The following is an 18,848-nucleotide window of genomic DNA, read 5'->3' on the forward strand; positions in this document are numbered from 1 at the left end:
TCTACAGTCAAACTAAAGTTGATTTATTTGATTGTAATTCTGTCTTTTATGATGTCCTGCTGTAATTTAAACACTTATTAGTTTCTCTTTTTAAGCTAGCAGGCTAATTTAATAACTTTTAGTTGCTAAGGTCAAAGGTTATCTTATATTGTTGTCGTTTAAAAGCTTTAAAAACAAATACTTTCATATCAAAAATCACAGTCTAGTGATGCTTAGTGCGAATCAAATAAAATGTTGGTATTACCTTATAAAAATTAAGTTCTGGTTCAGCGTTTTACTAGTTATTTACGAAAAATAGCATTTATCTCCTTCTTTTTTTTGCGACTAGCTTCGACTAAAAAGAATAAAACAACTTCCGTAACTCAACAATTAAATTGTTACCAGTACCAGCGGCATTTCTGATATTTTCAACCGCTACCAACCGTCCATAGCAACCCTAAAACAACTTTAAAAGACAAGATAACACATTTTTGTTAACTCTTTTTTTAAGCTAGCAGGCTAATGTAATCACTTTTTAGTTTCTTTAAAGTTATGAAAGTTAAAAATCTGTGACCCAAACAACCATCTTTAACACCTTTTATTTTGCATACATACGACACGAACAGACTCGTACGGAAAAATGTGCAGTCGCTGCACTTAAAATATGTAACATTTCGTATATCAACGTGAGCGTCTGCGTCACGTTTCTCTTGAATACACTTGTTTTTAATACACTTATTCACTATGAGGGGGGGGTAATAGTCGTAAAAGGGACACGGCGGTCGCTCACGAGGGGAGTAGAACCCACACACGATATCTCTTCATGACAGGAAGCGCGGCCGACTAACTCGCCTACTGATACTGATGCAGCTACGTCACGCACGGAACACATTTAAATGCCACTTTTTTTTTTCCAAGAGGTGATGAAAGCGAAGAAGGCAAAAACGGACGCCGGCTCTTTAGCTACTGCGCGCGAGGAAGATATACCGTTGGAATAGTGAGCGTAGAAAAAAAAAAAGAGTCCGCAGCCACTTTCTTAACAGTTTCAAACACTGACTCACGACACCTCGCATACGTTAGGAATGGTTATTGTAACATCGACTTTCAGTCACCCGTCTAAACACGTCACGCCACGGCAGGAATATATGGTTCGGATCTTTTTCTTTTTTTTTCAAGTAGCTCCCGATGAAACTCGTATTTGAACAAGTAAAAAAAAAGAAAGTTACAGTCATGACGTGGATATGGTGGAGATTAAGAGCATTTTCTGTGAGATATAAGACGACAAACAAGACACGTCACGTCACCTTCGACGACATCATCGCCCTTTTGCGTTCGCTCGCATATTATTTACAATAGTTTGGATAAACGACGGCGAAAAAAACCTTCTTTGAATGAACAGAATGCTGGCGTCTCAGTGCAGATCAGTCTGTGCAAACCAACGATGACCGAGGAAGATATACGTCGATACATAAGGAACTATGTACGGCGTCTGATAAGGACCGACGCTGGAATAAATGTGCAACAGAAAATACATTCGGTAACAGAAGAAAAAAAAAACTAGTAGTTTTTTTTGCAGAAACGTCAGACTCTTCAGTGCATAGTCTGGGAGCAGCCAATCAGAGGGGAGTTTGAAAAAACAGGGGGCTGTGATTGGCTGTCGATCAAAACAGTGATATTTGTGGAGGTGAACCCAACACTGACGCCCTATTGCACAGGCAGTAACACACGACATGATTAATATTGTATGTGATGTAGGCACCGGTTTGTTGCCTCAAAAAATAAGTGTTTTTGGGGGATTTTTTTTCTTCTAAACCTGATCTTAAATACTCTTTTATACACACACATGTACACCAGTGTCATATACCATCTATATATATATATATATATATGGTCCTATCTTTCTGTGGACTCCCAGGGGAAGAGGCTGGCGGAGCCTTCTGGGGGTTTGGGGTGAGCAGTTCTTGAGGGGAGGGGCGGGGGGACGGGGTCCGAGGATAACCAGTCCGGCTCGAAGGTGGCTTTGACGGGTGGGTTTTGTGGGGGTGTTATGGTCTTGGGTAGGAAGTCGAGATCGTCGTCGAACGTGACCCACTGCTTGGTGTGGGCGGCGGGCTGTGTACGAGGCAGGGGCAGGGGGGCGACAGGTAGATGGGAGGTGGGGCTGAAGGGGTCGGGGGGGTGCGGGGTCAGGGGATCGAACAGAGACCGTTGGGGTGCCAGGGCGGGCCGGGCGGGCCGGGCCGGCAGCGGGACGAGGGGCTGCGTGACGGTCAGGCTCCTCTGGAGGTTCCTGGCGCCGGCGTTGGGCTCGGCGGTGAACGGGTTGGTGCTGCTGGGTCGGGCGGGGAGCGGCTCCGCCTGGAAGGGCGAGGCCCGGAGCGCCTCCTGCGAGCGACTCCTGCACAGGGAGGAGGGCGGCGGCGGCAGCAGGCAGGAGGTGACGGGCGACGGCGTGGACAGCGAGGACGAGGAGGAGGAAGACTCCAGGGCCTGGAGGTCGGCGAGGGCGGACGGCTGGACGGAGGGCGGGAGGGTCCTGGAGGACCAGGTGGAGCTGGGGGCGGGGGGCGGCGCCCTCAGGGAGGAGCCTCGGGTCAGGGACTGGGTGGTCTGCCAGGGGGAGGATGAGGAGGAGTCGGTCGTGTCGAAGGGGTTGAACTTTCTTTGTGCTTCTCTGACTCCGTTCAGTCCGTTCGTCTGCGAAGAAAGAGGAGGAACATGAGGAGGAGAACATAGAGTCGACCGTGATGGATGGATCAGGAATGGATGTTGAGCTGCAGGTGGAAAAGTTACCCTGTGGAGCCCCCGCCCTTTTTTTCACAGCATAGAGGAGACCCTCGGACGACTTTGATATTAAGAACCTGGAGAACACCTTTGATTGATTGCATTCTGGGGCCAAATTTGTCAGTATTCTAGTATTATTTTAGTCTTATTTTAGTGTCATTTAAGTCAGTGTTTTAGTCTTATTCAAGTCAGTATTTTAGTCTCATTTAAGTCAGTATTTTAGTCTCATTTAAGTCAGTATTTTAGTCTCATTTAAGTCAGTATTTTAGTCTTATTCAAGTCAGTATTTTAGTCTTATTCAAGCCAGTATTTTAGTCTTATTTAAGTCAGTATTTTAGTCTTATTCAAGTCAGTATTTTAGTACCATTTTAGTCAGTATTTTATTCTTATTTAAGTCAGTATTTTAGTCAGAATTGTAGTCTTACCTTGGTCAGTATTTTAGTCTTACTTTACTCAATATTATAGTCTTACTTTAGTCAGTATTTTACTCTTACTTTAGTCAATATTCTAGTCTTACTTTAGTCAGTATTTTGGCCTTACTTTAGTCAATATTCTAGTCTTACTTTAGTCAGTATTTTAGTTTTACCTTGGCCAGTATTTTAGTCAGTATTTTAGTTATTATTTTATTCTGATTTTAGTCAGTATTTTAGTCTTACCTTGGTCAGTATTTTAGTTTTACCTTGGTCAGTATTTTAGTTATACATAGTCAGTATATTAGTTATTATTTTATTCTGATTTTAGTCAGTACTTTAGTCTCAATTTAGTCAACAATAGTAAACCAGCATTATAGTAAATTCCATCAGCATTTAACTAAGATCCACGACTACTCACAGCAACAAGTGCTCGTGGCTACATTAGATCAGATTCATTTATCCCTCTGGAGATCTGCTTCTGTACATTACATTTCCACCTCACAGCGGACGAAACATAAAGTCCTGTTGTGTTGTGTTGTGTTGTGTTGTGTTGTGTTGTGTTGTGTTGTGTTGTGTAGTTACGCTCCACTACGCTGGAGTAAAAGCCTGATATTGACAACAAAGTCAAGGGAGAAGCTCCACAGGGAATCACTCGGTCGACTAAGAACAAAACTTTGATCAAACAAAAACACATGAACACAAATGAAGCATCGTTACACATGTGCACGACACACAGGTGTGCACGACACACACATGTGCACGACACACACATGTGCACGACACACACATGTGCACGACACACACACGTGGAAGGACGAGTGACGGGGACACCTTTTTTCCCAGTAGTGATCGATTGAATGAATCCAAGAGTAGAAAAAAGGAGACACTTGAATACAAGTGAACTACAGACGGAGGAGAAAGAAGGAAACATGGAGGTGCTGGAGGTGAAACATCTACGACCGACGGTGCAGGAGGGTGAAGACGAAGTGGCTTTGGTTTCAAGTACCTTTCACCCTGACGGCTTCTCCGGCTTGCGAGCGAGAGAGTGTGAGGAAGAGAAGAGCAGGAAGACATGAACGTCAGACAAGAGAGAAGCAGTTCACTGGAGAATCAACCCGTCGAGGAGTCACGGGAGAAGAAGAAGAAGCAGAAGAAGAAGAAGGAGGAGGAGGTGGATCGAAGACACTTACCTGAGCGGCGCCCTCGGACTTGGCGGCGTCGGGCGGCAGAGCGTGAGAGGACCGGGAGCGCGGCGGAGGTTTAGGGGAGGCCAGACCCGGAGGAGGGGCGGCGGCGGCGGCGGGGTGAGGCTGGAGAGGAGCCGCCATCGTGGGCTGCATCGGCGCCGGCAGAGGGGCCGCTGGGGCCACGGTCTGGGCGGGAGCCTGAGGCCTCATCACGGGACCAGCAGGAGGAGCGGCGGTCACGGGGGGTCCTGAGAAAAACCAACTTGAGTATTGAGGGGCGACACACTAGAAACAAGCTTCTCACCGTCGGCTGGTTTGGCGGGGATGGGCCGAGGGGCCCCCGGGTGCGTGTCCGTGGCGGGGCGGGGGGCCCCGGGGTGGACTTCCTGGATGGGTCTGGGGGCTCCGGGGTGAGGGCGAGACTGAGGAGGCATGCTGATGACACCGGCTCGGGGGGGAATGTTCTGTCCAGACGGGAAACAAACGAGTCAACAATGTTCAGGCAAAATAAATAAATTAGTCATAAACACAAGATGGTTTATTTATTAATGACTATTTTTACTAAACATGCAGATGTATCCAATTTTTATTTATTTTATTTTATTATTATTATTTCTAACGCATATGTAAACATAATATATTTAATATTCTTTCCATGTCTTCTTCTCCCTCACCATCATAATGACAACAATACTGCCCCCTAGCGAACACCTTTGTTACATTTGAATCTTAACTTTAACTAATAAATAATAATAATTAATAATTAATAATCGCAACATACAGTATATGACTTTAATGTAGTGATGATGAATGTAATATTTATTAATATAATATTTTAACTTTAATAATTTAACTCTTGCATTAAATGCAATATGTACAACTTTATTCCTTTAACTTTAATCCTGTAATAATATACAGTATATATTTATTCTTTTTATGAATATAATATAAGACTTTACTGTTAAAAATGTAATGTATACAACTTTAATCTTGTAATGACAAGATACAACATTATACACAATTAGACACAACATTATAACGTATACTTAACTATAATATGATATACGTAACAATATACATTTCATTTACTACAACATAAAATAGTATAACTCTGATCTTGTAATTATCATACTATAAACAACTTTAATCTAGTAAAAATGTAATAAATACAAATTTAATATTTTAATAACATACATTACATTTACAACAGGATAACGTAGTATAACTTGAATCTCATGTCAAATGTAATATACCACTTTGATCTTGTAATAAACATAATACAGTAAATACAACTTTAATATTATCATAAAACAAATCTTTAATTGGACCTAAAACTGTCATAGATTGTAAATAGATAGTGAGTTTATTTTAATACTTTTCTTTATCAATCCATCAAACTATATCCAGAAGAAACGTATGATTCTCCAAAGTTTTTATGTAACAGTTTTATGAAATCCTTTCAGAGTAAGAAGGACTCACAGGTCTGGGGGCCCCTGCAGGTCCTGGAGGTCCAGCTGCTCGACCTGTGAGGGACAGTTTTGAGTTATTCAACCGTCAGTCACATGACATGATGGTGAGCATTAGCATCAGAGCTAACGTGGCTAACGGTGAGCGAACCATCTGTGTCGAGGTGAACACACAACAGGGGATTATGACTCACACACACACACACACACACACACACACACCCACACACCCACCCACACACACACACACACACACACACACACACACACACACACACACACACACACACACACACACACACACACACACACACACACACACACACACACACACACACACACACACACACACACACACACACACACACACACTTTGGGATAATCCAACCCACGTTACATCATTCATTCAAGATCACATGAGAGTCAAGGATTTTCTCGGGGCTCGTCACTCACCGGCAGCAGACTCGGGTCGTGACGGACCCGGACTCTTGGATCCTTCGCAGCACAAAGAAGGGCCAGAAATATTTATAATGTCAGACTAGAGACTCGAGAGATCGTCGCCGGACAAAACCGTTTTTTTAAGAAGGCGACAAAGACGGAGGAAGTCATGAGCAGCCAAAGCAAACCATCCCTGGAGTTCACCTGCTTACTGATCGTATCCACGGCAACCATGTGTACACTTGTGAAACTAAGATCAAATCACAGCAGAGGTGACATCAAAATGTTGATACACTTGAATATTGGGACATAATTTGATGATAATCTATAATAATTTTTAATTATATTTTTATTAAAGTTCTATTATGGTCTATATTTAATAAAGTGTGTTGTGACCCTGGTCTAGAAAGGCGCTATATAAATAGACATTATTATTATTATTATAAAATAAAACAATTTGATTAATTTACTTACAATTAATGTTCAAATATTCACAACTTTTGTGCATTTTTGTGTTGCAATTAAACTTACGGACACTAGATGGCAGCGGTCATTATATCATTCGCAACTAAAAGCAACAATGATATTCCGGTGATGACTGAGGACGAGAGGATACAGTGAGAGTCCATCAGCTTTTAAAGCCGATGTTTGGACAAATTTTGGTTTGAAAACAAATGAAAGCAGTTACGACTTCGTCAAACTCAAAAAATATTAAAAAAATATATATTTTTGGCTTTCTGATCGTATTTTCTTTTGAATATAATAATTTCATAGTTTATATTTCAATATTAATTTATATTATTATTTTTAAATCTATTTACAATTAACATGCAAATATTGTTTGTTCATTCTTTTTAGTTGAAACTAAACCTCGGACCACTACGTTCTCTGCAGCTAAAGTAACAAACAAATCCTGATGACTGAGGACGAGAGGATGCAGTGACTCCAGCAGCTTTTAAAGCTGATGTTTGGACATATTTTGGTTTGAAAAACAAATGAAAGCAGTTACGACTTCATCAAGTCATGTGGTCTGTAAATACTACAACACCAGAGTCAAGTACTGGACAATACTACACATATATACTTGATACTACACTATCACGATATATTGTATCGTTGCCACTGTTCGGTGACGCGTATCTCCAGACTCTTGACGATACAAACTCCTAAATCACACTTTTGTCGTCCATCAGCTCACGACGACCTACTGGACACATCGACACAAGCATGTGCTCGACCAGCGAAACGGAACATCAATGTCCAGACATTGATGGCGAGCGTTCGACTCTTTCTCACATGGGCAACGGCGGAGACGGTTTTCGTAGAAGGGTCTCTGACCGGAGTCCGTTACGAGCCTCTCTCGCCATTGGTTACCCATGTGACGATGGGATGGATCTAGCGACTACTGGGACACGTGTGACGTCGACGAACAAAGCGTGTTACCTTCGCTGCCGCGTCTATAAGACAACGGGCTGCGACACTCGCCACAGTCTTCCAGGTCAAGGAAATGAAAATCAACAAGTCAACTTTCACCAAAATACTTTTCAATAGCAGAATGACAGCGATAAACACACACAGGGCTAGTTAACTACTTCTAAAAACACAAATATCTATATAAATATTGTCTTATTGTAGAAATATAGAAGAATATCAGCGCCATCACAATATTGAATTGTTGAAATTATTCATTTTCATTCATTTTCTACCCTTTTATCCCTTATGGGAGTCGCAGGGAGACTGGAGTTTATCCTAGTTTCATTGGGCGAGAGGCGGGGGACACCCTGGAAAGGATGCCAGTCTGTTGCAGGACACAAAAAAACAGACAACCCCTGACACACACACTCATACCTATGGATAATTTCCCCAAGTTCTCAATCAACCTCTGTATGTTTTTGGACTGTGGGAGGAAACAGGAGTGCCCGGAGTAAACTGAAGACATATTCTAAATTACTTTCCTATAGGTGTATCCATTGATGAGTTGAATGTATGTCCTTTGTGTAATCAACTGTTAAACATTGATAATGTCATCTCTCATTCAGATCTTAAACATCCTGTGTTGTGTTTTACGACCGCTCCCTTCCTCACAGCAGGGGTTATGAAGTTTCAGGGCTCAGGGGCTCTGGCCAACTGTGTCTTAACTTTTATGGCCCTTGGTGACATGGCTTAAAGGTGACTGTGAAGATAACATACTGTATGTATTGGGGGAGGAAGGATAAAGCCACGGTAACAAATGTTGTGATTGTTTAGACAAGGATGTTCCCGACTTTTGAAGTATCAAGACACGGAATTTAGGGCCCTCGAACCTGGTTGGAGATAACAGGTGTGAAGGAGGTCAGGAGATTCTTTGTTTAGATTAGTGATCAGATCAAACAACATATGTTGTTCATTATGGAGTCAGATTTGGGGAACTTAACTTATGATGGGAGTGTCTTGAGTGTTTTGAGGGCTTTAAAAGACGAGACGATCTAAAGATTAAGGGCCACTCTCTGGGAGGACCTGGGTGAGCCAGGATGACTGACAGAGACTGGACCAAGCGCTGGAACTGTGGTATTTCTGAACAATTTGAATCATTTGCATTTCTTTGTTTAACTGTTGTATTTGAGGTCTTGTATGGCCTACTTTGGTAATCATACTTTGTTATTAATAAATTGACTGTTTTAATTCTAAAATGTCACTCTTCCTTGGATCAAACGAATGCGCAGAACTCATTAGACAGGAAAGAGATTTGAGTTCCTTTAAATTGGTGGACCCTCGACGTGATCCAAGGAGGAAAAGACGACTCCGGTTGAGGTGACGGGGCCTGGATTCCTGGACTCAAAAATTACAAGCTGCGCAGCATAAAACGGTAAGAAGACACCACTTTATTGATTAGAAGTCTTCTTTTGAGTCCAGATCCAAGTTTCGTGGCTGAGATCAAGATAAATTTAAATTTAAATAAGTATAGAGCAGGGTGTGTTTGATTGTTCGGAAATACCAGAGGTTGATTGTTACATTTTGTTGTTGTTGTTAAATATGTGTAAGGAAAAAGGTCAGATGTGCTGCTTTTGATTTTAAATTTATCAAGTAAAAAATAAGGGTCGTTTTTTGATTTAATGAAGCAAGTTGTACGAACCTGAGGGGGTCGACACAAACAACTTGTTCATTGAATAGGAAATGATCATAAGCTGTTAAAATTAAAAAGTTAAAAAAATAAGGATCATTGTTGATGCAATGAACAAGTTGTATGAACCCAACTTGTTCATTGAATTAAACATGATCATAAAATGTTAAGATTAAATCAATAAGGGTTGTGACTACTTTCACGATCATAGAAAAGCAGACACATCTGGAAGAAAAAAAATAAAAAAAATAGATAAATAAAAAAATAAAAATAGAAATGAAACAAATATTTTAATAAAGGCTTAGGCTTAAGACGCCTAATATTGATTGGGAATCAATGCCTTTAAGGTTTGGAACCTGCGTTCTCCTCGGGCTGGGCCCGGAGTATTGAGTTGTATCAATAACTTGAAGAACCGAAAAAGGTTGGAGGCCTTGGAGTCTGATCAGCTCCTAAAGAACCCAAGGAGTTAGACTCCAAGTTCAAACTAGGTTGAGTCTTTATAAAAAAAAAAAAGGTTAGGAACCTGCGTTCTCCTCTGGCTGGGGCCGGAGTATTGAGTTTTATCAATATCTAGAAGAACCGAAAGGGTTGGAGTCCCTGGTGATTAAAACCAAAAGAGCCCAGAGTGGGACTCTGAGTTTGAACTAGGTTAGTTAAAGACGTCATTTTTGTTTTGGTTAGTTTTGTTTTGCTTTGTATTGTGATAATAGCTTGATTTTGTGTTGTTAAGAAGTTAATTTTCTATGAAGTTGAAATTAATCTGTTGTTTGAAGTGGAATTTTGGGTGCAGCCTGCTGAGCTGAGGAAAAAACCTACAATCTTGTCCTTTTTTAGGTGAATCCCTGGACTAAAACGCAGAAAGGGCGTTGATAAAACAAATTCTCTTGAACTAAAACGTATAACATCTTTAATGTTACGTTTTTCTTTTCTTTCCATATTCCCTTGAAAAAACGTAGCTTCTGTGAATGTTACGTTCTCCTTTTATATTTCCTTTGATATCAAACTTACAGCGTCTTTGAACGTTGCATTTTTCTTCTTTTACTTTCCTAATTTACAGCCGCTGTGCTGAGAAACGTCTGTGGACGTTTTCATTTCTTGGGTTAAAAAGCTGCTGTGATAAAAACTGTAACAAAATGAGTGTGGAATACGACGAAGCCACTCATGGGTCATGTTTTGCGAAACAGGCCAAACCCAATACATTGACTGATCCCATGAGGATGTTTGCAGCTGAAGAAAATCCTCCTTTTCTTGCATGATATTGTTTTCTTGACATTTTCTTGTCCGTTAATTAAAAGCATTGAAAGCTCTGATTTAAAATAGAAAAGGGGAATTCTCTGTAGAGAAGATTTTGAGATTTTTTATTTTTGATTGGGAAGTATAATTCTCTAGTAGAAGAGATTCTGAACAGTCATAACTGTGAGACGGTGTAATGTAGGGAGTTAGGAAATTTAAGTGAAATGAAATAGTTTAAAAAACGGGAAGTAAACTATCCTTTTATCTGCTACTTTTGGAAAGAAAACAGGGATAAAAGGAGAGGAAGAAGATATATGGTTGAAAATGTAGTATCATTGAATTGGGATAATTTTTAGGATAAGTATTGCTACATTATATTCTGATTGTAAATGATTTGATACGCTGACTGGTTTGGAGTGACAGGCTTGACAACAGAACAATCTCAGATCTACTTTGAAGATGAAAGAGAAAACTTGTTAATTTGTGTTTAGGAATGTTGAGACTTTACCAACCAGAAGTGAATGAATAATCGAAGTGATAAAGAAGTTAATGAAGAAGTTGATTCTTAATTCAGTCTGTTGAGGTCTGTAAGTAAAAATAATTTTTAACTTAGATTTGAAAAGTAATGACGAGACTTGATACATTGTCATTAGCGCTGATGGCAGTGAGATCATGTCCTATGAAGGATTTTATAGAAGTGATAATTGATAATACAATTAAAATGATTGATTTTAAGATTCTTTAGGGAACGGTTTGGTGTGTGTCATAAAGAAAAATATAAATACTTTAAATAACTATAAGGGGTTAGAATATTTTTGGGAACTTTTGATAATTGTTGATTTGAGGATTACTTTAAAATGGTTAAATTCTAAACTTAAACTGGAAATCACTTATTATGAATTTGATTTGAGTAAAGTTTAATAAAAAAAACAAAAAAAAACGTTATGAGTCGATCAACTGGATAAATGAATTGAAGAAAGAACATTTAAAAGAAATAACCGCTTTATATTTGAATCATCAGTTTGATCAGATGATACTGAACTTATGCGTTTGACTGACTTACAGACATGACATGACGTAGACCAAACACTGTGCAACTGCAGTGCAACAGACTTTGTGTCTATGTGTTTGTGTGTTTGTGTGTCGGTGTGTCTATGTGTCCATGTGGCTATTTGTCTGTGTGTCTATGTGAGTGCCAGGATGAATCAAGTGCAAGAACATGAGATCATGTGTGTGTGCACTGAGAGAAAGAAGCAATGAACACTAACATATTAACGGCATGTGATATGTGCATGTGCATGATTTAATTGATCATTGTTTTGATATTTGTCCAACGAAGTGAACAAGATTTATCCTAAAAGGTTCTAGGAATGCTGCACCTCAAGTGAGGTGGAGAAGAGTCCTCGTAAATCTCTTCTTTCCCCAATCCTGTGTGTGTGAGAGTGAAAGACCCCCTTCACCCCCACGTTTATTTTGCAGGATCAGGTCGGAACCTGAAGACTCCATTTCACATATCAATGATGTTTAGTAACAGTGTTTGTTTCTAATGATGACTTAAATTCTCCAGGAGCAGAAGCAACACACCTGTCAGTAGTTTGGTGGTCTAGAGACACCAGGACCTTGTTGAGTGTGTTGTGTCTCATGATATTGTGATAATGTGTAACTTTCTTGTCCTTTGTGATGAACATTGTGCGCTTGCGAAATAACCTTCAATTTCATACAGAAATGATTTGCAGCACTGATAGGTTTAAGTGTGAGACCTCCAGGACTAAGAGCTCACCGCCGACATGGCTTTGAGGGTCTGAGAAAGGAGACCTAGTCCAGACGAACGGCGAGTCTAGCGGAGAGGTCGAAGGTGCCACGCTGGAGACAGGACGAGCTGAAGGCGGGTGTAACGTGAGACCAGACCAGACACGTGAGGGTTCTACACAGGAAGCTGAACCGGCTACATCCAAGTCCGGACCGGATTGGAGTTCCAGGTGGACAGAAGAGAAGATGCGTGCTGTCCCCAACAAGTGGTAGAACGTTACCACCAACTGCGGCCCTACAATCTGTGGCCCCTACTTCCTGTGGTCCCTGCATCCTCACTCCTTGAAGTCTCACTGCTTTTTCACCAGCAGTGATCCACCCCTGCACCTGATGAAATCTCGCTGCCAGCGATGACCTTTTCCACCACATCACTACCGTTTGATGGCAATTTTCCTGCTTTTGCCTATTTCCTTAAACCATTTTGAAATATGGCTTTCCACAACAACCAGCGGAAACACCCTACAATGCCTACATGAGTGCATTGTCCTGAGTCTTGAGCCCACATGGACTGGGGCGCTCAGGGAATTTCCATTTCTTTCTATCAAAGAGGTGCTGAATGGAATCCTGCGCCTCCACCAAGCGATCATGTCCCTCATTGAGTTTGTTTTGCTCATGAAATCATCTCAATTCACTTGATGAACTAAAAAGTTTGGAAGCCCACAAACAACATTGGTAGCTCGCTTGAATACTCTTTGAATGATATCCCTTGTAATGCTGCCTTTCTGACACAAACTTGGGAATTAACTATTGAGGTTTTCTTGTTTTAAGATTCACACTGGAAGTGATAAAATCTTGGTTGGTTTTGAACAAATAGATAGATAATGTTATTGAGATTTCACTGTAGCAATTGGTATTGTTCAGTGAAAGGAGGGTGTATGATTCATATCAAATTCACAGGTTAAATAGTTTTTGAATGCTTCCAAAAAGTAAGAAACAGACACATAGGGTGTCCGTAAAAATTGAAAGATTGTATGAGATGATGTTTTTGGGAGTAATCTGTGAGCATGAATTTAGTTGGAAGCCACAGTATTTAAAAAATAATAATAATTTGGAAAAAAGAAATGAGAAAAATCTAATTGTATAATCTACAAAGTCTGGGATTTGTAAAACAATAATTGTTTTTGCATATTATAATTCTCACGTATAAGGCCATATATGAAATTGTGTTGAGGTTTGGGGAAATACATGTAGAAATACATAGACCCTATGATTAAAAACTCCAGAATGAGTTATTAGAATAATTCGCAATGTTTCCCATTAGAAAAACTACTAATACATAACTTAGAAAGTCTGGCATTTTAAAAATTAGTTGACATTTTACATTTAAAAACATTAGAAGCATTATTTTGAGTTAAGAATTGAGAACTAATGTTAAATATAGTTGGTTTCATTTATGTAAGCGAAATAATGAAAGGGGCTTTGTGACATAGTTTTGTAGAAACTGGTCAGTTTAAAAATAAGATACATAAAAAATATAAATGAAAAGCTAATAACATTGAAATGTAAAATACCTAAGGATTACAAGGGGAAATGAATGAAATGTGAAATGATTTTGTTTTTATTTTTTTTTGTTTAGAAAATTGATATTTTGGGTTTATTTCATGGATTACATAGGATAGGAAAATAAGTTTGGGCTTCAGCCTGTTACTTTTTCGATTACAGAGTTTGTTTAAGGGTTTGTGGTGAGAAAATGGTGTGTAGAAGTTATGAAAATAACTGCAAACTGATTGATCATTTACCATGTACCAGATTTTGAGACAAAAGGTTTGTTTTGAACTTCAACATTTTAAAGGTTGACCTCTGGTTTCAGAGGTCAAAGGAGGGATTGAAGACATATTCTAAATTACTTTCCTATAGGTGTATCCATTGATGAGTTGAATGTATGTCCTTTGTGTAATCAACTGTTAAACATTGATAATGTCATCTCTCATTCAGATCTTAAACATCCTGTGTTGTGTTTTACGACCGCTCCCTTCCTCACAGCAGGGGTTATGAAGTTTCAGGGCTCAGGGGCTCTGGCCAACTGTGTCTTAACTTTTATGGCCCTTGGTGACATGGCTTAAAGGTGACTGTGAAGATAACATACTGTATGTATTGGGGGAGGAAGGATAAAGCCACGGTAACAAATGTTGTGATTGTTTAGACAAGGATGTTCCCGACTTTTGAAGTATCAAGACACGGAATTTAGGGCCCTCGAACCTGGTTGGAGATAACAGGTGTGAAGGAGGTCAGGAGATTCTTTGTTTAGATTAGTGATCAGATCAAACAACATCTGTTGTTCATTATGGAGTCAGATTTGGGGAACTTAACTTATGATGGGAGTGTCTTGAGTGTTTTGAGGGCTTTAAAAGACGAGACGATCTAAAGATTAAGGGCCACTCTCTGGGAGGACCTGGGTGAGCCAGGATGACTGACAGAGACTGGACCAAGCGCTGGAACTGTGGTATTTCTGAACAATTTGAATCATTTGCATTTCTTTGTTTAACTGTTGTATTTGAGGTCTTGTATGGCCTACTTTGGTAATCATACTTTGTTATTAATAAATTGACTGTTTTAATTCTAAAATGTCACTCTTCCTTGGATCAAACGAATGCGCAGAACTCATTAGACAGGAAAGAGATTTGAGTTCCTTTAAAACCCACTTCACATTTAATTTCTTTTAAATTGAAATGTTATTTATTTCAATAATTTCATTCATTAATTTCTATATTTAACACATATGATAAAGAAATTTCTAATATTTTCTAAATAATGTTTTTATTTTTATTTTTACACATGACATCATAATTCCAATAATTCAATAATACATTTTCAAAATAAAATGCTTTTAAATGTTAACCCTTTTAAATTCAATATATAAATGTTGGTATAATAGCGACACCAGACAAAACCAATAGAGCACCGAGCTACTTGATCGAACTCTCAGCCAATCGTGCGACACGCAGATGATCACATGACATGACGAGACCAAAGCTAACAGTATTGTAAGTAAGTAAGTAAGTAAGTAATATATATTTATATAGCGCTTTTCGAGACCAGGGTCACAAAGCGCTTTAACAATCAAAACAATAGTTTCTTAAAGGAGTCTACTGACTCCTTTAAGAAACATCTTAAGACGTTTCTATTTGTTCAGGCTTTTCCTTGAATTTCTCGAACTCCTGTGTCCGGTAATATATATATTTTTACATTGAATTTCAAAGGCTACAAATGATTTATTCTTTTAATTAAGAACATTTATTTTTCAATAATTGGGAAAAAAAAAATCAAACTCTATGTGTAAATCATTAATTTTCTATGTTACTTAATCCATTATGGAGGTCGTGGGGGGGCTGGAGTGTATCCCAGTTTCTTCATGCAAGAGGCAGGGGACACCCTGGACAGAACGCCAGTCTGTCACAGGACACACAACCATTCACACACACACTCACACATACTGCCTTAAGATCTCCATCAACCTCTGTATGTTTTTGGACTGTGGGAGGAAACCGGAGTGCCCGGAGTAAACCCACGCAACACGAGGAGAATATAATACAAACTCCACACAGAAAGGTCACGACCTGACCTGGAAGTGAACCGTCAACCTTCTTGCTGTGAGGTGATCGCGCTAAAAATATAATAATTAATTTAGAAAATATTATCATTTTCTTAATTAAACTAAAATAAATTCAACCTTTTCATATTAAATTATAAGAAAATGTAAGTTCAACCCTTCAATGCTGTGATGACACTGATAAACATCCTCATAGGAATCACAAAAGTGAACTTCAAAGTCATCTATGAGTGTGAACTACTATCTAAGCACTATCTGTGGGTGGAAGCCAGGCACGAGCGCAGAGACCCAGAAGAGTCCTTTACCTCCAGAGAACTTTCTACCTGGCATGGGGCTTCCACCTCCTGGACGAGTGAGGCCGGACAGAGGGACAGAGAATGTAAACAAGCTCGTACAACAACCATGAAAAAACAAAAGAGGATATTCTCTTCTCCATCATCTTAAAAGTCAACCTGAAGCAGTGACCAGACAGTACTTTTTTTCAAAATAAAGCTACATCATCCCTAGTCTTACCTGAAGGGGGCGGCGGGCGCTGGGGGGGCGCGGGTCTGGCCGGGGGGGCGTTGGGGCGAGGCGGGGGTGGACGCTTGGGTTCGAGGCTGAACGATGATATCGGGGCACCGGGCTGGAGGTCCAGAGGAAGACCTGCAGCAAATGAATGAAGGGATTAAAAAAACATAATTGTTGAAAAAGATGCTTCAGAAAATGTGAGGAAAGCAAATCTAAGAGGAAAACCACGTGTTAGATTATCTACAGCAACATATTTATTAGCCAATGAGGCTTCAGATAACGGACTGTAGCTACAGGAGTACAGAAGAGTATCAGTACCATCAGAATATTATTCTTGAATTTCACTTTTCAAATGTTGAAGACTTTGAATGGTTTTATTATAATGTTGTTTTTCCAAACACAATTTAATGTGTTTTTTTTCAATTGAATTGAATTCAATAATTTCTATAAAGAAAGGTTGACGTTAAAAAAATAATTACATTAATAAATGTGAACATTTAAAAAAAAATGCATTTTTGTTTTTACACACAGAGTTCAATTTTTTCATTCACATTAATACTTTTTTTTTAAAATTATTTTAATTTTTTTATTCATAGTCTTGCAATTAAATTACTACTGCTAGATGGCAGCAGTCGTTCCATCTTCTGCAGCTAAAGGAACAATTAAATCCCACAAGATCTTGGCGATGACTGAGGACGAGAGGATACAGTGACTCCAGCAGCTTTTAAAGCTGATGTTTGGACATATTTTTGTTTGAAAACAAATAAAAGCAGTTACGACTTCGTCAAGAGTCTTGTGGTCTGTAAATACTACAACACCAGAGTCAAGTACTGGACAATACTACACATATATACTTGTTACTACACTATCACAACACCAGAGTCAAGTACTGGACAATACTACACATATATACTTGTTACTACACTATCACAACACCAGAGTCAAGTACTGGACAATACTACACATATATACTTACTACACTATCACAACACCAGAGTCAAGTACTGGACAATACTACACATATATACTTGTTACTACACTATCACAACACCAGAGTCAAGTACTGGACAATACTACACATATATACTTACTACACTATCACAACACCAGAGTCAAGTACTGGACAATACTACACATATATACTTGTTACTACACTATCACAACACCAGAGTCAAGTACTGGACAATACTACACATATATAATTGTTATATGTAGTATCGCTGCCCCCGTTTTGTAGTTGTGTTAGAAAATACCGATACAATAATAAATAAATAATTTTGAAAATCATGTTTTATTTTTTGTTGTGACTGAGGACGAGAGGATACTGTCGACTCCAGCAGCTTTTAAAGCTGATGTTTGGACATATTTTGGTTTGAAAACAAATGAAAGCAGTTAAGACTTCGTCAAAAGTCATGTGGTCTGTAAATACTACAACACCAGAGTCAAGTACTGGACAATACTACACAATTTGTCGTGCATTAGCTGACGAAGTCTGGGACTTTTATGAATTAAATTATTATTTTTTATTATTTCATAGCCTTTTAAATTAAATATATAAAATGTTGGTATAATAGTGACACTGCTCATCATCCGTGTCCAGACAATCACGCGGTAAAAACATGTATTTATTTTTTAATTATTAAAATTACACAACCAAACTCTGTGTGTAAAATGAAACTCTTTATAATAATAATTCAATTATTTTAAAAAAACTTTAAAAATACAAATGATTGACTCAGAAAAACAACATTTCATTAAAGTGTAAACCTTTGAAATGTTAAATATTGTGATGTCACTGAGATACTTCCACACAGGAAACACCAGATCAGAGTCAATCACACGTAGAAATACCTTGAACGTCTCTCCTGCAAACTGACGGACTCAAATCTTCTTCCGCGTCAATCAATCAGAACAAAAGTGAATATTCGAGCTTCATCATAAAAACAACCGTTTTCACTCGTACCTTGTGTGGGTCGTGCCGGCGGAGTCGACCTGCTGGGCCTGCAGGGGGGCGCCGGCTCCCCGTGGGTGGGGGAGGGACAGGGGCTGCCGCGGGGGGACGGCAGGGGGGAGGCCCCGGCTCCTGATCCGGCTCCTGGCTGCAGGTGCTGAGGCAGTATTTCTTCCACTTCCTCGTCCACGTCACCTTCCATGTCGTAGTCGTCGTCCGCCATGTCGGCGTCCTCGGCGAGCAGGGTGGAGCTGGCCGAGGTGGGGATGCTCCCGCAGATCCTCTCCACGCTCATCTCCTCCTCCAGACTCTTGATCCAGCCGGGACTCTTGAGGCGGATGTCCATCACCTTCCCGAGCACCTGAGCGAGCCGGAGACGGGTTTGAAGTCCGGCTTCTGTCCCGGAACAACATGAACGTCTGGAGCGA

The 18,848-nt window shown here is 39.7% G+C and overlaps 1 protein-coding gene across 9 annotated transcripts in view; it reads right to left on the minus strand.

Annotated features, from left to right (window-relative positions):
* Window positions 1-562: 562 nt before the first annotated feature.
* Window positions 563-18,848, minus strand: part of synj1 (synaptojanin 1) — a 43,643-nt gene continuing 25,357 nt past the window's right edge. For 5 of the 9 annotated variants that reach the window (XM_087806679.1, XM_087806676.1, XM_087806677.1 and 2 more), the window contains 8 exons: window positions 18,433-18,781; window positions 16,473-16,604; window positions 16,265-16,303; window positions 6,283-6,324; window positions 5,843-5,886; window positions 4,668-4,827; window positions 4,367-4,611; window positions 563-2,676 (listed from right to left, as the gene is read on the minus strand). In XM_087806679.1, the coding sequence (XP_087662805.1) occupies window positions 1,873-2,676; window positions 4,367-4,611; window positions 4,668-4,827; window positions 5,843-5,886; window positions 6,283-6,324; window positions 16,265-16,303; window positions 16,473-16,604; window positions 18,433-18,781 (1,815 nt within the window). In that variant the 3' untranslated portion in view covers window positions 563-1,872. Of the gene's footprint in view, window positions 2,677-4,182; window positions 4,207-4,366; window positions 4,612-4,667; window positions 4,828-5,842; window positions 5,887-6,282; window positions 6,325-16,264; window positions 16,304-16,472; window positions 16,605-18,432; window positions 18,782-18,848 lie in introns of all 9 variants that reach the window. The other 4 variants (XM_087806681.1, XM_087806680.1, XM_087806682.1 and 1 more) reach the window with 3 other exon arrangements.

This window comes from Callionymus lyra, chromosome 14, assembly GCF_982586985.1.
Source record: "Callionymus lyra chromosome 14, fCalLyr1.hap1.1, whole genome shotgun sequence".
NCBI classification, from domain to species: Eukaryota; Metazoa; Chordata; class Actinopteri; order Syngnathiformes; family Callionymidae; genus Callionymus; species Callionymus lyra.